The 17164-nt window shown below is 41.4% G+C and overlaps 1 protein-coding gene across 17 annotated transcripts in view; it reads right to left on the bottom strand.

Annotated features, from left to right (window-relative positions):
- VTI1A (vesicle transport through interaction with t-SNAREs 1A) overlaps positions 1–17164 on the bottom strand; it is a 353313-nt gene that overhangs the window by 123679 nt on the left and 212470 nt on the right. Inside the window, exon 9 of one of the 17 annotated variants that reach the window (XM_032311874.1) lies at positions 13853–14643. The exons of the other annotated variants lie outside the window; for them this stretch is intronic. Coding sequence (XP_032167765.1) covers positions 14625–14643 — 19 coding nt within the window. The 3' untranslated portion in view covers positions 13853–14624. Of the gene's footprint in view, positions 1–13852; positions 14644–17164 lie in introns of those variants that run through there. 17 annotated transcript variants of the gene reach the window in all.

Below are 17164 nucleotides of genomic sequence, written 5' to 3'. Positions count from 1 at the left end.
CAATACTTTGCTCTTTTTGTCTACTTAATAGGTTTCTTACTAATGCTTGTAGCATCAACCCCAAACTAGAAATCTTGAACTTTTAAAATATTTTATGTAATTTAATGCAAGCATTAAAATGACAGTAGTAAGTACCAAGCAGAAAAGTTCAAGGTAGGTACCATTTAAGATAAATATTTTCTAAATTCCAAGTTTTCATTTTTGGAAACTAACAGAGCTCAAAGAAATTTCACTTATTACATTTCCTACGTAATTTAAAGATAACATGAGTGGAAGGTGAATTTTGAACTTTTAGTCAACTGATTTACTTTGCAATATTTGCTTTCTGTGACCAACTCAGATTGAATAAGATTATTTTTTTTTTAAATTGAAACGGGGGCACATGGGTGGCTCAGTGGGTTAAAGCCTCTGCCTTTGGCTCGGGTCATGATCTCAGGGTTCTGGGATAGAGCCCTGCCTCAGCCTCTCTGCTCAGCAGGGAGCCTGCTTCCTCCTCTCTCTCTCTCTGCCTGTCTCTTTGCCTGCTTGTGATCTCTGTCAAATAAATAAATAAAATCTTAAAAAAATTAAAAAAAAAAATAAAAAATTGAATCATCAAACTTTTTTAAAAGGAGGTTAGAAGTAAAAATGTACCCCCCAGGCGCCTGGGTGGTTCAGTGGGTTAAGCCGCTGCCTTCGGCTCAGGTCATGATCTCAGGGTCCTGGGATCGAGACCCGCATCGGGCTCTCTGGCTCAGCAGGGAGCCTGCTTCCTCTTCTCTCTCTGCCTACTTGTGATCTCTGTCTGTCAAATAAATAAATAAAATCTTAAAAAAAAAAAAGTACCCCCCCCAAAAGAAACTAACTCTGCCATCCACAGGCATGCCTTCAGATGTTTAGAGAGTTTTCTCCTAAATGTGTTTTCTTCCAGATTGTTACTAAAATGCAGGGCGTTAAAGTTGGCAAGGTTTATATAAACCAAAATCATAACTCACTTGGTTCTTTTGTTTGACAGTTCCTCTGTCCATTGATTCATTCATTCATTCACCCCACTCTTTCATTTGTTCAAACATTTTCTGGGTGTCCATTCTGTCCCAGGAGCTGGCAAGGCACAGGGGAGGTGAAGTAAAGCAGGTTTCAGTCTGCCCTTGAGCAGCAAAAGGGCTGTGGGTGCCACAGAATAAAGCAGGCAAGTAGAACACGGAGCTGTGCGGTGGGGATACGAGTGGGACCGGGGAGCTGACCTTGAAACAGATAAGCTCTTTTCAGTTTGTGATCAGGAATGCCTAGTTGCTCTGTGGGACAGGGACCAAAGAGCACAGGTGGTCCCAGCAAGACTCTGTAGGTACCCGTCTCTGGGCCAGAGAACCTCCTGGGTCTCCAGAGGTGGCACTAGGGAAACAGTAACCACTTGGAATTCACTTTTTGTACTTCCTCTGGGAGGCTGACAGGGTAACGGCGTCATTGTTTTTTTCAATCATCATTTGCTACTAGGAAACTCCCTCATAACATTCTTTACATTTTCCACCTTGAGCCTTGTGTCAGGTAAGTTTTTATTTTAAAAAATCGCCTATGATTTTATTTTGTTTTATTTATTTTTAAAAAAGATTTTATTTATTTATTTGATAGACAGAGATCACAAGTAGGCAGAGAGGCAGGCAGAGAGAGAGAGAGGAGGAAGCAGGCTCCCTGCAGAGCAGAGAGCGCGACGTGGGGCTCGATCCCGGGACCCTGGGATCATGACCTGAGCGGAAGGCAGAGGTTTTAACCCACTGAGCCACCCAGGTGCCCCCCAAAATCGCCTATGATTTTAAATCACTTGACATTAAAGCTGCCCACAGTTTTAAGTTCTCCTTAACTTTAGAGGAATTAAATGAGTGACACTTCTGTTAAGAGACAGGAAGACATACATCCCTTCACTTTTATATGTTTTGCTACTTCCTTCTGTTTCGAGTCCATGTTTGAGTGCTTAAGTTACCAGAGGCTGGGAATCAAAGTGAGAGAAAACAGGAAATAGTTCTATTTGCTAATGGTATTTTGCTTGTGACAGTGAGGGAAACATTTATTCATCAAACATTTATTGAGTGCATATTATGCACCAGGAACCAGGCTTCCTGACATGGTGCGAGAGAGAGATGAAAGCCAGTCTTCTCTCCGGGGACTTGGGGTCTCGTGGAGGAGATGGGTAGGGACCCGATGAGACCAGCACAGCAAGGGTTCCCACAGTGTTATGTATAGCCCGCTGGAGACTCAAGAGCTTATTTTAGGCAGGACAGAGATGATTATTTTTTATTTTAAATATTCATAACCACTCAACATTTTATTTAAGACATTAAGTTCTACACTTAATATGTAAAAAAAAACCACAACAAACTAGCCCATTTGAACCATGATTATAAGGATAATTCTCCATGTAATAAAGCTTAAGAAAGTATTTCAGATTAAGCAAGAGTATGCCAACTTGAAGAAAAACAGCAGTAGAAGTGTTAGGTAGGTAGAGCTGAGGCTAAAACTATGCGGGTATGTCTCAAATCACTGAAGTTTGGGAAGTAATGCAGATTGATGTGGGTAAATAAAAAAAGATGCCGTTTTGCAAGGGTTAGAATCCTCATTTTATGTTCCCTGGCCTGAGATGAGATGCCATGAAAGAGACATAGACTTCTAGGATGGGGAAGGGATACTTCTAGCATGGGGAAGGGAAGAGCACTAGTATGGTTTGGAGGATGCAGAGGGATTTCTAGAAAGAGGAGACTCAGGATGGGAAGACGTTAAGTTGAAATCAGTATTAGGGCCCTTCCCACACAGAAAGCTTGAATCTTAGGTTTGGATGGAACCTGAGAGATCGTCTGTTATACTGTCTGTAATTAACAATGAGATACTTCTGTCTAGATAGTGGGACAGTAACGTGTGTGTTAGTTAGTTTTAATCCATACCCTCGGGTAGTCAGTTTAGATTGAAGTGGCCTAATGGGAATACACACTTCAGGGGTGTTTAGCTCACATTAAAAAGACTAATGAAAAGCCATATTCCACAGACAGCTACTACCAGTGTGGCAGCTATCTTTATCTTATTAATTAGCTACTCTTAATTAGCATAACTAATAATTATGAATGAGGGCATTAGAAATGGCATTGAAGCTGTGTGGACTGGCTAGAAATGTTGTCCTTGGCACTCCCACAGCCTGCATGGAAAGGGCATCAGAATCTAGTGACCCTGGAATGGTGTCTTTGACTCAGGATTCTGACTGAGTCACTTAGAGGAATCTCTCACCAGACTCTGACTAGAAGGTGAAACACGTTTTATTGCTGGAATATTCTCCCATCTGCCTCTAGTGATCCTTTCAGGCAAATTGCTGTCAATGCAGTGTGCCATCAGGTCAGAGGACGGGGACTTCACTGGGCCCAAAGGACAGGAGGACAGGATGGATGGCTATTTCTGTGCCTGCTTGCCAACACATGCTTCTAGGCGTGGCAGAATTCAGTCTGAGATCTGCCTTCATTTTGACATATTACTTGGGAAGCAGGTACAAGCCTTCAACTACCTCCAACTCATCTGTCTCTAACTGTCTACCACTGTCTACCATGAAAGACCAAATTGCTAGAATCAGATCTCTGAACTTGCTCTCAGAGAGGCTAAGAGATTTGATCAAGGTCACAGAGCTAGTTAATATTAGAGCTAAGTTTAGAATGTAGGGCTCCCTATTACCATCTTCCTGGTCAACCAATGGTTGTTGACCAGGCTTGCCCATCCCTGAATCTGCAGAACTTTTAAGCCTTGCACATACTCACCTTCAGCCCAGGAGAACATTCTTCTGTAAAGGATCTGGAAATAGGGGCACAAGAATCCATGTTTTCTAAAAATGTGTGCAAGTTCTTCTTTGATGCACACACCCATACACACAAGTGAGAATCACTGGGCTACCCCATGATACTAATAAGTGCATACTAAAATGTGAATAATTTCTGTGGACCTGGCCCTGCCCAGTGCTTGGCATGCTCTATATTATTTCATTAATTAATTTGTTTATTTATTATTTTTAAGGAATCTCTATACCCAACATGGGGCTCGAACTCACAACCCTGAGATCAAGAGTTGGGTACTCTACCAACTGAGCCAGCCAGGTGCCCCTACATTATTTTATCTTTATAACAAATCACTGAGTAAGATACCCTTACTATTTTACAGATGCAGAAATGTATGCTGAGCAAAGTTAAGTAAACTGTCCAAAGTGACAGCTTGTAAGTGGCAAGACAGAGATCCTAACTCAGATTTGCCTTTCTCTGCCAACCTGCTCTTAACCAGGATGTCCTGCCACACACCACAGGACATAATATTGTTGGGAAGAATTTCTAAGGCAGGGGTCACAGACCCACGGGTGAGAGAAGGATGACTTACATGAGCAAAATGGGCCATACAGGAACTGGGGTGAGCTGGGGACCACATGCCCATCTAAAGGGCTCTGAGTTTTAATGGCTGGTGGCTATTTTGAATGTTTGAATGTTTTAAGAGTAACTATGCAGAGCAACTGGAACTCTCACACATTGTTATATGAATGCAAACATGGGTCAGCCACTCGGAAAGGGTCTTATACAATGAAACATATACTTACCATATGACCCAGAAATCCCTCCCCCTAGATATTTATCCAAAAGAAATAAAAACCTATGTCCACAGAAAGATGTGTACGCAAATGTTCACAGCGCCATTATTTATATTAGTTCCAAATTGGAAGAAACTTGCACCTCCATAAACTGGGGACTGGGTAGATAAATTGTACTAAATCTCTACTACGGCATGTTCCTCAGCAACTAAAAGGAATGAAATGGTACACAAATGAATTTCAAAAGCTCTATGCTGGTGGAAGTAGTTTATACGCAAAAGACAAAGTTCCGTATAATTCCATTCACGTGAAATTCTGGAGTAGGCAATACTTCTATCTGAGGAAGCAGGTCAGTGGCTGCCTGTGACCGGTTAGGAGGGAAGGGAACTGAGAGCAAAGGGCCCGGAGAAAACTTTCTAGAGCAGGAGCACTGTTCTGATGTGTTGTGCAGGTTACACAGCGCACCCAAACTCATCAAACTCTCAATGTGTGAATCCGACTATATGTACTAATAACTCAATTTAAAAAACAAAACGAAAGACCAACCAAATGAACAAACAAAAACCAAAGAAGGTAAAGAAGTTCTGCAGGTCACTTCTGGCCCACAGCTTACAGTTTTCAACCTTTGGTCTCAGTCGAGAGACTCTGTTTCAGCTGCGCCCCGAGGAAATACAAGGGATGACGAGAAGTCATCCCTCATCCTCCCCAGGGCGGGGCTCAGGAAAAATGGTGACCTTTGGTGTTCATCCCCTTCCTCCATTGCTCCTCTTTCATCAGGTGCAAAGTGCTTCCATGCTGCCCCCTGGCTGCCCGGCACCTCCTACCGTGTCACCCCACTCCTGTCTCCTTCTGAGGCAGCTCCAGAACCACCCTTCCCTTCAGCCTTCTTTCCGACCTCCTTGACACAGAGCTGCTCCTCAGTGCTCTGTGTGAGGCTGAGGCAAACTTCCTCTGCTTAACACACCACCAAGGACATGCCATGGACGACACTAAGTCACCACGAAGGTACTGGTATTTGACAAAGATGATGCATGAAACCCTAAGATGAGGGCAGTTATTTCCTCTCAGTCAGTTAGGGAATACTGTGGGAAAAGGGGGTTATTTCTGGAACCCTCCACATTTATCTTCACCACAGAGTGGCCTGCCTGCTTTGTTTATACTTATGCTTTGTCGCTAACATCATCACGAACCTTTAAATGAGTATATGCTAGCCGCCTGTGTGGAGAAGATAGGAGGGTATGAGGACACTTCAGTATGCATTTCTCAAAACTCACGGTACTCCTAACTATCAGGCTGGGCAATGACAAGACATAGTCGAGGGAGTCCTTCCGTTTCCTGAAAAACCGATGAATGCCACCCCTATGCTTTCCTGAACCTCTACGAATGTCCTAATAACGCGATTAAAAAAGACAAGATGGCAACAGTATTAAATGGACCATAGGAGCACAGGCTATCATGCGAAGTTCAAAAGAAAAAGGCAGAATTTAAATTTGTATTAATGCCACATACAGAAAAGTGTTAACCTATGAATAAAGACTAAAAAAGGAAAAGAAAAGATAAAATTGTAGGTGTGTTGGGCTATGAGTCATTTTATTTCCCTTTTCTTTTTAAAAATGTGGTTTTCTTTTGCTTTGATAATACTATCTGTGGGATAAATACAAATCAGAAGAAGAAAAAAGAAACCACCCAGACTGTGTCACGGCCAGTACGGTGTGCTGACCTGTCTCCCATAAGTTAATGTGTGTTGACTGTTCACACTTCCTCCTCCTTATAGATTTGAAGGCCAAGGATTTTGTAGTAGAACCACACCAGTTACATGCAAGAATCTCATGAACCCTTTAGTCATGTTGATGAGGACAGAAGCTTCTCTTCAGACTGGCTGCTAAGCATCCCCATTTGCAAATGAAAATAATAAAATCAGAGAACTTGCTTATTAACAAGGCAGGTGTGTTCCTAAAAAGAACCCTAGTGCCAGAGATGACTTTTACTAGGAGATTTTTTTTTAAAAAGATTTTTATTTATTTACTTATTTGAGGAGAAAGTGAGAGAGAGCACAAGAAGGGGTGGGTCAGAAGGAGAAGAGACTCCTGACATGGGGCTCGATCCCCGGACCGGGATTCTGGGATCATGACCTGAGCTGAAGGCAGAGGTTTAACCAACTGAGCCACCCAGGCGCCTCTTGGAAAATTTTTTAAAATGACATCTTGGCAAGACACATGGTTAATACCTTTTTCACCAAAGCAAAGCTGGATTAAAAACTTCAAGCTCTATTAAAGCAAAATTTAGCTTTAAAAACAAATAAGCAAGCAAACAAACCAACAAAAAACGGTAGCACCAAGCCCAGGCCAATTTCAGTCAATGTTGTCAAGTCTGATTTCAGTCCATCCAGACTCTGATGTGTGACCTCCTAAAATCTTCCCAGATCTGGCTCCACTTTATTCTTATATCGATGTAATCTCAGAGATGAATCTGGTTATGTCACACTGTTGCCTACACAGCATCTGAAGAGACAGCCAAGCCTCATGATTAAGAGAACCAGCTCTCCAAGGAGGATTCTTGCGGACTGGCTCTAAATGGTATTTTTGATGGTCAGGGGCTCCTAAGGAAAAAAATCCCACCTTTGGTGGAGTATAGGTCCATTCTGTCTACACATACCTGTATTTGTAGTACCTTTCCGAATCCTTAGGAAAACAATGAAAGCAGGGATGTTTAGGAGGAAATATGACCTTGTGAGGTAAAACTCGTCAATGGGTTATATGAAAACTATGAAAGAAAATGGCCTTTTAATAAGGTTCATTCTGCTGGAGCGCATAGTAGGTGTTCAGTAAGGAATAACGATGGTGGGAAAAGGTGGATCATAGGTTTTCAGCCCATTATGACTTTGCCAAGCTTTTATCTCCCCAGTGGAGGGTAAAGATGGGAAGCAGATGACTGGGCACAACAGCAAATATGTTGTGAATTGACCCACATTCTACTGTTCAAGGGGGACATCAGAAAATAAAAGGCAAAAATCATAGAGTCAACAATAAAGAGCTGATTTGAACTGTCAACCACGCCTGCCTTACAAGATGCTACCTCCCCGTTCATGCTGTTTCCTTAGCCTGGAATGCCTTTTCACTTTGCCTGGGCAAATGTTACCCCTCCTTCAAGGGCCATTACAAATGCCATGTCATCTGTGAAACTCATCCTGATTACTCCAAGCTGCCAATCATCTCCAGACTTCTGGAACTGTGCCCTGAGGTTTCTGATTACCAAATGTCTTGAGTTAGTACTTCTGCACTCCTTATCTCTTTCTGATTAGGGCATGAGTTTTCTGAAGGTAAGAATCATCCTCCGTCCCCACATACCCGGGAAAGCTTTCATGTATTTGTGGAGTCCATTACCATTTTCCTAATAAATGGTTCCCAGGGTAGGAGACTTAAGAGGGGAAATCAGTTCCTGTAGGTAAGTCACCATTATTGTTGGAGATTAGACTTCTCCCCAGGAGGAACAGAAAAGGGAAATGGGGGGCAGGGAAATGTGTGAGGACGCCTGGCCTATGGTAGATGGGCTTGTCTATCATACCAAGCCCAGGCAGTCCTGCCTTGTCTGCAAGACGCATCGATAGTCTCCATCAGTGAATAGAGATGGCACAGCGGACTTTCCCAGGCAGTATTTGGAATGCCCCCCTAAATCCTGACTCAGTATGTTACCGAAAGGGACACTTAAACCTCAAAGAAGATTCATCTAAAGAAACTGGCACGTGGGATTTCATTTTCCCTAAGGCTTCCATGCCTTGTGTCAGTAAATCATCAATAATTAAATAGCGACAGTTAAAACAAGACGACCCAGGCATACAGGCCCAAGGGTTGAGCTAAAGACATGGTTTGTATGGGCCCCTCATCTAGGGCAATTTTCAAGATCACTCACAGTCTCCAGTTTAAAATGGCGCCTGGGCGAAGGCTCCTGATGTTGCATCTATCAAAGGACCCATTAAACTGGGATGAAAAAATACAAAATGATGATAATTTACAACACCAAAACGGACATCATAAATTGCCAGAGCCTGGAAGGATTTTCTACCACTACAAAAAAATGAATAGGGCTAAAAAATGTAAGCAGTAGTCTACCCTCCACAAAGTCTGCTACTAGATTAAAAAAAGTTGCAATGTCCATCAAAAGCAGAAAGTGAGCCGCTGTCTCTCTCATGAGTGTATGTTGCAGTTTATGAGGTAATTGGATGGCTATATTCATTCCTCTTTCTCTATGCTCTGCATCTTGTTTCTTTTCTACAGCCAGTAAGAAACTAGAGTTCATGGGAAGACAATAAAGCAACACTGAAGAGCAATGGGAAGGCTACGGTGTAAGGCACTGGATGCTGGGAAGTGTGGTCTTCCCAAGTAAAGTGTGCCTGCGTGGGGTGGTGGAGGAGAGGACAGTTGTACATCCAAGGGCTGGACATTTGTCATGCCAGAGTCACGGAGTGGGGGAAGAAAGAATTCCCATTTCATTCCCATAAAGACAGTTTGGAAGACAAAGGACAACCACTAGACAGGCCTAAGCACAGAAAGCTGCCGTCCATTTGCAGATCCAAGAAGAGGTTTTCAAGAGTAACGAACCCAAATAAAAACTCAAAACAAGACAAGGACGATGGATGAAAGATCCTACAGAACAAGGGAAAGGAAATGCCATCTTAAGAGTCAGTGCAAGAACCTGATTCTTCATAGACTTCCACATCATGTACTTAGCCTGAAAAAGTTCCTTGAAGATATGTCCCAGCTGACCACAAAATTAGATTAAGATGAGGGACTCAAGAATGGCAAAGACACAAATGAGAGAAATACTTATTCTCCTCAAGGACACCACCCGAAGAGATTAATATTACCTATGAACGCAGACACACAGCATCAGGGCATAGCAAGAGCTAGAAAAATCCTATGTGTTAAACTTTACAGTTGCTACATTTCACCACTGTGATTATGGATGGCTTTCTCCCTGTTTCTTGATAAATTTCTTTCTTTCTTTCTTTTTTTAAACAAGAGGTTTTAAAAAAACTTTTGTTACTAGAAAAGACTTTTTAATGAGGAAGAAACAAAATTATGAGGAAAATGTGGAAACAGAAGTACGTATACGATATAATATTACACGAGAAAAGCAACATGATAATCTATGTGGATCATGAGTGGAAGGAGGGAACACTCATATCAAAGAGGGTAGTTTATTTCAAGGTGGAGGGATTAAATATGGTTTTCTCCTTTAAAAATTACCTTTATTATTACTATTTTAGGTTTTATAGCAAAAATGTGATTTAAAAAGAGTGCCCCAAATAAAATATGTTAGTCACATCCTCAGAGTGGTGCCATTACAGAAAAGAAACCTTTCTGAGGCTAGCAACTGCTTTAGATCTAGCCACAGTTTCCGAAAGCCTACTCAGGTTCACTTTCATGTTCTAACCAATTACTATTCCCACACCTTAGGCTAAGGCCTTGGGGGCAGGGTCTTTTTCTGGCTTACACTCCATCTCCAGCGCTCACAAAATATTTGGTGATGAGCAAATGAATGAAAGAAGGAAAGAAAGGCTACTCCACTTCACAGGTTCTTTGGTAAAAAGATTCTTTGCAATTCATTCAGTTTTGACGCTATCTCCAATGCTGAAAACAACAAGGATGCTTTACTTCAAGAACACTCATCATTCATCATAGATTACATGCTCCACGGAAATCCAGTTGGAGCCAAAACCTGGTGCCATATTTTTATTTCTCTTTTTCCATTTCAAAAGGAAAAGCTGCAGTTAATTCTAATTTTCCTGCAGGCAGAAGGAAGGGGAACTTTTTATGTATGTCAAAGAATGGCACCCCCCAGCCACCTGAGGACGGTTCCTCCCAGGAACACCTGTTTGCTCCAATTGAAGCCTGTCCAAATTGAGTCCTGGGGATCAGGAGCTTGCTCTTCAAATGTCCCACCATTCTACAATATTTATTCCCCACCTGTCTGATGGCCGTGATAGCTTGGGAATGCTCCAGCCAGGGAAAGCTGTTTCTTGGCCCTGACATGGCAGAGCTAACAGCAGCTAATGTTCACCCAGAATCTGGTCTGAATCCAGTTGCCCCAGAGTTTAAAAATGCCTCTTTTTTTTTTTTTTTTTTTTTTTTTTTTTCCTGCCTCCTTTTCACAGTCTACCAGGCTTAGCAAAAGTTCTTTAGGAGAAGGAGGTAAATAATTTCTCATCTTCATACCAACATGTTGCAAAACCAAGTTATAGCTTTCATTTTTTATCTCTTAAATCTGATTTTTGGGTTTTCCACTCCTAGTCATATTAAATAGGTGCCCAGTACGAACACTGAAGATTAGTAAATTATTTTCTCCAGTAAGAGAACTATTAAAATCCAAAAGGTAAAACGTAATAAAGACGATCTTAAGCACATAATTTAACATGTAATTCAGGGAAAGAAAAAGATGCCCACATCAAACTCCAATTACAATAGTGAAATAATTTTTATTTTAAAAATTCTAGCCATGAGAAAACTGTATATTTGAAAAGCTAATATAAAGCCTTATAAAATAAGAGACCTTTTATCTCCTCCACATCCATGAGCTTGAAAATACTTTATCAATGCAATTTCAAGGCACATAAAAACCTCAGTGAATAAATAAAATGTTCTTTTTTTCTTTCTACAGAAGCTTTAAAAATTATCCATATAAATAGCTTGGCCTTGAACAAACAGATTAAAAGACCTAACGGGCTATGGTTTCAGATCATGTATACAGAATAGAAAATGAAAGCTTTTCTTTATTGGCTGGGCAAGTTTTCTACTAACTAAATTTCTATAAGCCCATTCGATGAGAGAAGTTTAATTGGAATATATGAAAAAATTCAGTGTTTTAAAGTGATAGACTTTATTTTTTTATCGAATAACATGCCACAATAAAATAGTCAATGTATTCTGCCAATATTCTTTGATGTTTGTGAAATGGTCAACATGCAGTATAATTTCAAAGGTCATAAAATTTTAAAAATATGTGATTTTAGTCAAGTGCATGAAAATTCTCAGTATCTTACTAAAACTGGGGCACAAAATGTGAAGAGGTTTCTCATGATTGTTTAGAAACGAGATTATTTAGGTGATTTCAAGCTCGTCGTATTTGCTTGAAGAAAATCTTAAACTCCATGACAATTAAAGAAAAATTCTCAACAGGTGCAGTTACACGTTGTTGGCTAATTTCCTAGGTGCCTTCAACATGGTGGTGGCCAAACAGATCTTTCTAACACCCACCCCCAACATTCTAATTCTGTTGCGGGGAGTTACAACCTTGAAGCTGCCATAGAAAGGGAAACGGCAAACCCCACACGTGGGTTGAGAACTGGGCAGAGACTTTTAGGCCTGGATACCTGCCACCTCCTCTATAAAGTCTCCCTAACCACAGGCCCCTGGGATTTCTCCTTCCTACCCTCATGCCCTGCATTTATCTCCCACTTATGTACAGCACAAGTTACTATGTATTGTTGTTTCTTAAAGATATTGAACCACCTGGCAGTAGAGTTCCGAGTTTGTTGAATCTCCAATCCTAACACATTGCCTTTACAGAATAAACATTAAATATTTGCTTTTGAAGATGTTGCTATTGCTGTTACTGCTAAGAATATGGCTTCTATGGCTAAAACCAGGATACTGGGCCAAGTTCTGTCCCATCTGGGTGGAATGACCTTGGGCAAGACTCAGCTACAGCAGGTTTTAATGATCTATAACGTAAGGATAATAGTGGCAACACCAATCCAGAGTTCTTTTCAAGATGACATTAAATGAAACAATGTACATGAATGGGCCTTACAAATCCCAAGATCCTATATAAATTTTAATTTGCTGTGACTGTCTTTCAGGATATATGTATTTTTTTTAATTTATTTATTTGACAGAGAGATCACAAGTAGGCAGAGAGAGAGAGAGGAGGAAGCACACACCCCACTGAGCAGGGAGCCCGATGCGGGGCTCAATCCCAGGACCCTGGGACCATGACCCGAGCTGAAGGCAGAGGCTTTAACCCACTGAGCCACCCAGGCGCCCCCAGGATATGTTTTTGATACATGATCTGATTTCCCTGGGAAAGATACCTTGCAAAGTTTTTGTTAAATTTTGCAGAAACTTCAAAATAAGTGTTTCTTGTAGGTCAGCACATTGCAAATACGCGCGAATAATGAAGTAATTAAGTGGCATTTAATAAGGGAATCGTAAGCAGTTCTATAATCATGTCCCATTTCTCAATTCTTTGGTGTTGGTTGTGGGTTTTCGAAAATTTTGTGGAAAATCCCAGAAAGATACATATGCACATACATCTAAACATTTTCAGAAAATTCTAGTGGTTCAGAGACTCTGGGAAGCCCACTTCAGGATAGGGGCAACTGCTCTGGGGCCCTGATTCAGACACCTTTAACTGTTTTTGGTAATTAAAAAGCTGATAGCTTTTTCTTCTTCATACATAAAATCATTAAGGTATCAGAAGGGGAAAGCACAGTCTCTTTTTTTCCTAGGTAAACCGTAATTTTATAGGAGATTAGAGTGTTGTTCTTTTCATCAGTTCTAAGCCTCCTCCAAACTCTTTGTAAATTTTTGGTAAAATTTATCATTCTCTCACTTTCTCCACTGATATTCATACTTAAGTTCCAAGGTTCTCTACATAACTTTGCAAAGAAGTCACTAGTTTTTTAAATAGGGCACTGACATTTAAAAAAAAAATGATGATGTTCCCTCTCATTTCAGTTCTATCTTGTCCAGAAACGTAAGAGACGATTTAAAATAAAGAATAAAAACAACCTCAGTTAATACCAGCAAAGGTGGCCAACTTTGGCAGTTTAAGAAATATTTTAATTATACTTTCAGATATTGAATATATTTCTTCACAGTGTTTCTTGTTTTCCTTTTTTCCCCCTTGAAAGCAAAGAATTCTTTCTTAATACCTAGATGACAAAACTCTCAAGATGTACACAGTTGTTTCTTATTATGGCTTCCCTGGAAAACATTTCTGGGAAAGCACAATTCCCAGCCACTTACTTTGTTTACAACAGACAAAACTGCTTGTGTGGTATAAATAGGAGTCTGTCCTTAAATGCTGCTGAAAAATAAAATGCAACTATGAAAAGGAGCCATTTCCTGCCTCAAAGGTGGCTTAAAAAAATTGTTAGCTACTTTAGGAACAGCACCAAAGCATAAATAATAATTATCAATCACCACACAATAAAAGACTAATTTTACCAAAAAAAAAAAAAAAAAAAAGGAAAGAAAGAAAGAAAAGGAAAAAAAAAAGAGGCGGGGAGGGAGGGGAAGAGAGAGAGAGAGAGAACAACAAGCTACATATTCCAGAGATGCCCGCAGAATTGTCAGCATTGGAAGGTTTTCTTATCCTGCAAGATTATGAAACCCCTTTTTGTCCTCCTGCATTTGTGATGTATATCTATAACTCGTTCTTGTTTGTGCAGATAAGCCTTGCCTTGTCTCCCTAACTGCACTTTCAAAAGAAGACTCACAGTTGTTTGACTTTTGATCTGGGTAGCAGCTAGCTCGACCACCTGCACTGTGCCTGAGCTGTTAACTGAGCTTGCTTTGTCCCATCTTACAACACAGCGAGCCTTTTAAAATTGATGTGTGAATACACTAATTTACAATGTGAGCGTTCAAACAAAAAAATATGGTGGCGGTGGTGGTGGTGGTGGCGGCGGCGGTGGCCGCAGCCGAAGGGGGAGGTTTGTGAAGAGAGAAGCCCTGACGCTTGCTTTATGAAGTTGAGATATTGTTCACTGCCTCTGGCATTTAATGAAACAGATGGCCGAAGGTCTCCCTCAGCTTACAATGGAGCAGACAGTGGTGTGATGGTGTGGGGGCCTGGAATTGTAAAATGTTGTTTGGTGATGGTATATGTTAATAAATAGCCATTTACAAGGGGGGCCGAGGGCTCCATTACTTGTTTATAAGGAAGGCCTAGGGCTCCTTGCTTCGAGTTAACAGCTCAAGGCTGCGTTCAAAGGAGGCATTGATGGTGAAGGTGAAGTGCAGCCCTCATATTCCACATCGCGCTAAAGAATGGCATGTATCCTGGGGAAGAAAGGAAAAAATCATAAAAAGAGAAGTAATTCAAGAATTAGGTCAAATTGTGGCTCACAACCAAGGAAAATATAAGATGCTTTTCTATGGTGATTAAATAATGGACAGGAATATTCTGTTATTGTGACGTTCCTTATTTTTTCCTCTTTCAATGAGCATGTTTACATTGTTGCCAAAGTCCAATAGATAAAAACCTGCAGGGTTTCAACTCAATTATACCCACATGAACCTACACGGCGACTGTGAAACTATTCTTGGTTATTCTCCCAAGGATTATTCACTGATCAGGCCTATGCCAGGGTAACCTGACCCTGGTCTAAATGCGACGAGGTTCCTGACAGCGAGGAGCTTACAGTCCAGACCTGAGGACCCTGAGCAGAACCGGATACACAGACATACCTCATTCCCTTCCAGGCGGGGATGTGCCTGGGAGCTGTCACCATCTCCCCAAAACCATTCCTTCTAGGGACCGTCTTAGCGGCGTGAAAGGCTCTGCTTGACCTCAACGAAAGGTTACTTTCACCTTATAAAACTGAATTCTCTGATTGTGTTTCTGCTTTGCCTTCAGATAGGACATTCTCCACCTGTCTGGATATCTGTACATGAGTCTGTCCAAAGTACTACGCTTTGGTAGTAGTAGAGAGATTCCCTGGTCCTGTCTGACTCTTACACTGGGATTTCCTCCCCTGTTTGTTTCAGTGGGTTGCACAATGTAGTGGGGAGCTATATAAAATCCTCTGAGGGATGAGGTGGGGCAACAAAGGTCTAGAAGAAAGTTATGATGGGTAAGCATATTACAACAACAGACACAAGGAGAAGCAGGAGATATTCATGCCTTGTAGGAGTTACAAACTACTGTGAAGAATCAGGGCCAAGACAGATCATTTCTAGCTGAGAAACTGATAAAGCTTTGACAGACAGAGTGGTATTCCAGGTGAGATGCAGAGTACAGATAAAAGTTTATCTAGAACATTCTGAAGATACTGTCTGTTGTTTTTGCCTACAGTATCTAATCCCCTTTCCAGTAAAAGCTCCTGGATTTTTCTTAGGAAACTATGCTTTGTCTAATCTCAGGCTGAATGTCCATCCCCTGTGTGAGGTTCCAGGTCTAAAATGACCAATCATGGATTAATGGGATTTTTACCCAACCAGAGCCAAACCAGAACCAGTAAAATTCCATGCTATGACTTCTACTGGAACTATTGGGGGGAAAATGGTTATGTTCAGTGGGTGTCCAGAGAACTGGCAAAAACTGCCTCCACAAGGAGAAACCCACATGCAAATGAGCTGGGTTGGGAGACAGAGAAAGCGAGACCCCGTCCCGATGCTGCTGTTAGAACACCATTGTGTTGGCAGTTGCTTCCACCCTGGAACTACCTATTTACACGCAGCAATAGATTTCCTTTTTGTGGCTTACAGCTGGTTCGATCTGGTTCCTGTCACTTTCATCCAGAAGATTCCTGACTATAATAGGCGAGAGGAGGAGGATATTCAGGAGGAAGTAACAGAAGAAACAGAGGTGGAGGACTCGTAAAGGACTCGGGCTAGCTTCAGAGATGGGAGGTAGTGGACTTCAGTAGGTCCATGGGTCCATCCAACTTGGGAGTAGGAGCAAAGGAAGGCGGAATGTTCACTGAAAGACCTTAGTGTTTAGATTAGGGAGGACATGTGTCAGCAAGCAGCGGGGAACCACCGGAGGACACGGGGCTAGTTCTGCACTCTGCAAGGTAAACTGGCCAACAGCAGTTAGAAGAACCTAAGAGGAGAAGAGGCGGTGAGACGGACCAAGAGGCTTCCCTCTCTCAATAGTCCAAAGACAGGGGTGAACTGTCATCTGGGAAGGACTGAGTTTGGAGGAACCATCTGCTCTGGGCAGTATTCTGAGCACTCTGAGGCAGTCCAAGCAGCACTGCTGAGGCAGGGTCACAAAGTGGGGATGGAGGGTGGTGGCACCAGTACTGAAACAGGCTTATTTTTATTTTTATTGTTACTGATTTTTTCATTTTAGAAAAATAACTGGGAAAATCTGGCAGTGGAAAAAAAGAATTTAAACAGATCCATGTGAAATTCATCAACCTAAAATAACTATTAATAAACATTTTGATTTCTGTCTTTACCCCTAGGCCTTTTTTTTTTTAAAGCAATGATAATAATCAACCTTTTAGTATTTATTGAAACTATGCTATGTAACAGACACTGTTGTGTGTACTTTACATGTATTGACTCACATGACCCTCATAACAATTGGCAAGATAGGGACTACTGTCTTCCCTGTTTTATAGATGGGAAAACTGAGGTATAGGGACTGGGTTACCTGCCAAAATAGCTAGAAAGTGGCAGAGCCGGGGGGGCTCTTATTCACAGAGGCATAAGTCTCTTGACGCATAGGCAGGAATTTCATTTTGAATAATTAAACAAAACTGGGATTGCTTTTTCCAGTGAGAAAAAGGCCCCAGTGCCATAAGGGTAGATATAAAAATAAATTTCCTCACAACGAAACTTGCAGAATACT

Source organism: Mustela erminea, chromosome 14 (assembly GCF_009829155.1).
Source record: "Mustela erminea isolate mMusErm1 chromosome 14, mMusErm1.Pri, whole genome shotgun sequence".
In the NCBI taxonomy this organism is placed as follows: Eukaryota; Metazoa; Chordata; class Mammalia; order Carnivora; family Mustelidae; genus Mustela; species Mustela erminea.
Note: the sequence above shows the minus strand (reverse complement) of the source record. Positions and strands in the feature narration are given on the sequence as shown.